This window comes from Macrobrachium nipponense, chromosome 20 (assembly GCF_015104395.2).
Source record: "Macrobrachium nipponense isolate FS-2020 chromosome 20, ASM1510439v2, whole genome shotgun sequence".
Lineage (NCBI taxonomy): Eukaryota > Metazoa > Arthropoda > Malacostraca > Decapoda > Palaemonidae > Macrobrachium > Macrobrachium nipponense.
This window is the reverse complement of record NC_061089.1, coordinates 27074383-27079382: the sequence shown is the minus strand read 5'-3', so window position 1 is coordinate 27079382 and position 5000 is coordinate 27074383. Positions and strand designations below refer to the sequence as shown.

The 5000-nt window shown below is 39.6% G+C and overlaps 1 protein-coding gene across 5 annotated transcripts in view; it reads right to left on the bottom strand.

Moving 5' to 3' along the window:
- LOC135223842 (BTB/POZ domain-containing protein Tiwaz-like) overlaps positions 1 to 5000 on the bottom strand; it is a 221659-nt gene that overhangs the window by 79972 nt on the left and 136687 nt on the right. For all 5 annotated transcript variants that reach the window (XM_064262728.1, XM_064262744.1, XM_064262736.1 and 2 more), the window contains one exon: positions 654 to 779. In XM_064262728.1, the coding sequence (XP_064118798.1) occupies positions 654 to 779 (126 nt within the window). The remainder of the gene's footprint in view (positions 1 to 653; positions 780 to 5000) is intronic.

The following is a 5000-nucleotide window of genomic DNA, read 5'->3' as shown; positions in this document are numbered from 1 at the left end:
AAATGAGCTGTTAATGTGAAAAGAGCAATAAAGTCTTCTCTGTAAGAGAGTAAGAAAGATTAGAATTGTTTCTGATATTTCTTGCGTTTGGTGGCGTAAGCAGTGAAAAGGGCGGCTGGCAACCACAGGCCAAACACACCAACACCCTCTGTTATGTCAGAGCCACTCTTGTAATATCACTAAGTACGTTTCTTAAGTGTTGCTATAATCCTGTGTAACCTGGTTCTATGTCTATGGCAGTTTATGTTGAGGCACATAACTTTAGCCTCTTTAAACCTTTTATTATTATATACATATATATATATATATATATATATATATATATATATACTTATATATATATACATCCTCGCCCGCGTGCCTTTTTCCTTTTTGTAGGAGATGGCGCAAGAAGAGTATACAGCCTCCCGGTTACTAAGCAAGTCAATAGAGATGAGATGACTAGCCTCACGCCCATCTCTTTGACACCAACAGATGCTGGTGCTTATTTACAGGTGGGTGGACTGGTGGGCTTGGGGCAGGGCGAGATCCACTGTCCTAGCAAACTCTGCTACTCTTTTACATACACTGATTGCACCATCCAGAAGTGGGCTGTGAGGTGGAAACATCCCAATGAAAATATGATCATCATAATGATAATAAATTGAACGTACCGTGAAGCTGCGGCGACTGTCGGTATGCCCGAGATCTTGGGCTGTGTCGGGTATAAGGGCGGCGTCGGGGAGCCACTGTGGGTCAGGGTGGGGGACGTTGCCGGGGAGATGGAAGGAGACAGCATCCTGTGGGAGATAAAGACAAACGACTCATTAACAGAGGCAAAGATATAACATTTTTGATTGTTTAGCGTTCGTCGTAATTGCCACCAACGACAGCTGCAGAAACAACAACGGTTTACACTCATTGATTTTAATGATCTGATCTTTGTTAGCATCATAGTACTATATGTTGCAAAATATGCAATGCACATCTGAGCTCTCTCTCTCTCTCTCTCTCTCTCTCTCTCTCTCTCTCTCTGTATAATATATATGTATATATATATTGTGTGTGTATTTCTGTGTAAGAATATTAATGTGTTTGTCTACCAGATACGTTGAAGAAATGACGGCAGGGAAAGGGATCACTTTTATGACTACCCTTTACTCAAGCTAATCTCAGGGGGATAAGAATGAAGAAAAGATGGTTTTATGATATCCTGTTTGTAAAGGATTAAATATTGTCCCACTGGATTAACCAAAGAAGCTGTGAAAAATGTATTTCGAATGGTGAAGATACTTTTCTTTAATAGAAAAAAAGAGAAGGGTATTATCCAGTGATGTAAATGTGGCAAGAGTATTATTATAAATAACTTTTATGATATTGGGTGTTGTAGTTAGTGAAATTAATTTTCCATCCTACTTAGTTCATGAAATAATAGCCGAGGCTTTATTTGAAACTAACAAAACAGAAAACCCACAGACTCAAGGAGTCTTCCAATATAAAATACAATGTTATTTAATTGTGTGTGTGTGTGTGTGTGTGTAACTTCCACAACACCCACCACCTATGGGCGGGATGGCCAATAGTCCACGGGTATTAACGCCCAACTGACTTGTAAAATGCTCTACATGGAGTCATCCTAGTCCAGGCTTTTGAACGGTATTCAGTATCCATTAGATTGGAGACAGTAACCTAAGAGGTAAGACTGATTCCGCCAGGGCAACAATCGCTCGTCACTGGCCAGCCTATAACGTATGCAGAATGAAGACGACTCGGTCTACCAAATCCAAACATGGAGTTGACATGCCCTGAGGCTAACTCAGTCCCATCTCTTATGTTACGCAAGAAATAAAGTGAAAAGGCCCCCCCCCCCTCCCCCCACCCCCCGCCCCATAAAAGAAAAAAAAAAAGAAAGCCGAAATATGTTGTATAATTAGTAATATCAGCCGAAATACATCTTTTTAACAACTTATGTGTTTCCATGGACCCTTAAATTCGCAAAAGATGGAATGAAGACCAACCTCGAAGTAGAAACCACAATGGCGTGTTTTCGACGGTTTCACTCGTTGTTTCTGGTGGTAGACATCATGTTTTAATTCCTGTAATAATCGCTAAGATAACCCTTGGTTGTTCATATACAATAAGCGGTCTTAGAAACGAGGGTTTCTTGAAAGTAATCATCGCTGTTCGGATTTACTGAACCCAGAGGGCGAATACTGCGGTATATCACATTGCATGCCCTAGCGGAAGATTAGCCGTAATTGACTGGCTTGCTGCTTCGAGGGTTTCTGCAGTTGTATTTATTCAGGATGGGGTGCAATCTGCTGTGCTGAGATACTTCAAACGAAGGTTATTTTCTTTACCCAGAGAAAAGTAGAATTTTTTCTTAGAAATGGTCGTTTCACTCGGAAGATCGAAGACAACGTTGCTGGAAACTCATAACCCAAAAGATTTAAAAAAAGAAAATTGTAACGTTTTCTATTAAAAATGGCAGCTGGAATAACAAAGGAAACGTTGATGTTATCTGTTAAAAGGACTTTTTTTATATATATAAGACACATCCAAGATCATGGTACTGAAGACTCCCTTTTTACATTATTCCTTGAGGTAAACTCATGGAAAATTCAAGTATCTGTGATTAAAAAATCGCCTTCAAGCACTAACAGCGTTGCAAGATCAGATCTATTTTCTCTTGAATGAAAAAAGTCAAATATGGTTTCATCCTCTCTCTCTCTCTCTCTCTCTCTCTCTCTCTTCTTGAGTGCATTCGGTAAAGCGCACGGCACACACGTGCGTTCGATTCCAGGACGAAGAAGGAACGGTACAGACACATTCTCTTACAATCCCGTAAGTATCTGTAACCAAACGTTGAATAATGTACTTCGTTGTTGTCATACCAGTGTCGTTAGCAGTGAAAGGCAGAAAAGAGGACAAAGGTGGAGAAAAAATAAAAACAAAAACGAAAGATTAGTGCTCTGCCATAATGCATAAATGTTGTCGCCTTTATACCTTAGGCCAAATATCAGTTATCTAATGCTTTTCCTTTGTTTAATATGGCAAGGATCGTAAGAATAGTCAAAAGTCATCAATCTCGAGATTCGACTCATATTCGATTCATCTTCATCTACCCTGACAGTTTTGGTTCTCTAAACTAGCAGTCATTTTCAGCAGGAAAGTTTTAAACAAAGAAACCGACGTCAAACCGGTACGAGTGACATAAATCATGTGTCTAGACATTTGCCTTTAACGTCGATTTTTGGATGGCTGAGGAATTTTGATCATGATCCGTTCAAGTTGTCCTTCAATAGATAATCGACGTTTTCCTTTCCATCTTCCTTGCACACGGTTTCATGCGCTCACCTCTTTCCATTCGAAATCTATGTTCAAGGAAAATAAACTGAGATCTGACCGATAACGGCAAAGCAAAGTTAGCAGCCCGACTGTAAAAAATCCAATTTTAATATTTTGCTGTGAGGGGATACTCCATTGTCTTTTAATGCAAGGCTGTGAATTAAAAGTAGACGTTATTCATTTCTCTTCGCCTCTACCTCAAAGGGCTGTTCCAATCAAGAGATGCAGCCGAGTAAACTCACTTTTAAAATGAAAGTGAGCAAATTATTGCTCAATCGCGTATTCTTTTCCGTTTTGTATTAGATGCGGCTGATGCAGCCTTCGGGGTTTAGCTCTGCTTATTCTGTACGAACTTTTCACGTTTTTTGCCATTTCAACTGCAAGCGTAAGTTTATTTTCTATTTTTACTGCCATCTACTTGAGAATTATATCATTGCAGTAATCGTTTTATCATTTATTTCACCTTTAAAATCCTTATATAACCCGGAAATGGTTAAAGGGTTGACCAGAAAGGTCATGATTGCCGGTGCTGTAATATTTTGTGTCCTCAGATTCGTTAACGAGATTCTGTTACTTAATGCTACGAAGGAGGTGCATTTTAAGTGAGCGTATGGATATAATTTCAAAGAGGGAAGTTATTGTTTGTAGTTGGATTGACTAGTTTGTAATTTGTGGTTGTACTAGTTGAAATGTGTGAAAGACAAACTTTTCAACTTTTCCTGCTTGGAGAAATAGCGAAGGGGACAATGGTATCCAAACACCAATCATGTTTAATAGCAAAGTTTAATGGCAGAATTATGCTCAGTTATTTTTAGCAATGCTCAAATCTTTAGTATTCAAGATCGCCTGTCCACTTTGCCTTCTGGGACGGGTAAAATTCTTGGTTAGGTGTACTTTATATCCTTCCCCTCTAAAAGGTTTAATTCATTACCGCAATGTTAATATGGAGATACCGAGTTCCTCAACAATTTCATAATAACTCTAATTGCATCACTCTTCACTCTACATCCGACCTACCTTTTCGGTATATATACAATACCCTTGCTTGAATGTGGCACCAAATAATGCCCTTTATCCTCACTTTATTAGTTGCTTGGGCTCATTTGCCGGTCCATTACTGTTACAATCGAAATTTGAGTTTATTGACTGATCTAATAAATCTTGCCTTTTATGACCATTCTTGTCGTATAGAGCTTCCTGGCGATTATGGGAGTCATGGAAGATTTCCTACCTAGCTTCCCTCTCTATATGGCTTACAAAATATTACAACCTGGAAAGAGAGGTTAGATTTATTGAGAAATAAAAGAGCCTCTTTGTAAGAGCTGTGCGCTAAGCTAAAATTGAGAAGGTTTCCCACATTACAAGCCCCCGTAAATTGTTAGTGCCGTCAGTGCACCTCACGGGGTGCACTGTAACCATTACAGAAGGTTCTTTGCATCGTCCCCACGGCCCCTAGCTGCAACCCCTTTCATTCCTTTTACAGTGCCTCCGTTCATATTCTCTTCCATCTTGCTTTCCACCCTCTCTTAGCAATTGTGTCATAGTGCAACTGCGAGAGTTTCGACCTATTACACCTTTCAAACCTACGTACTCTCAATTTCCCTTACAGCGTTGAATTGCCTCATAGACCCCAACGCTTGGCCTTTGCCTCAATCTGTATTCCATCCCTTTTT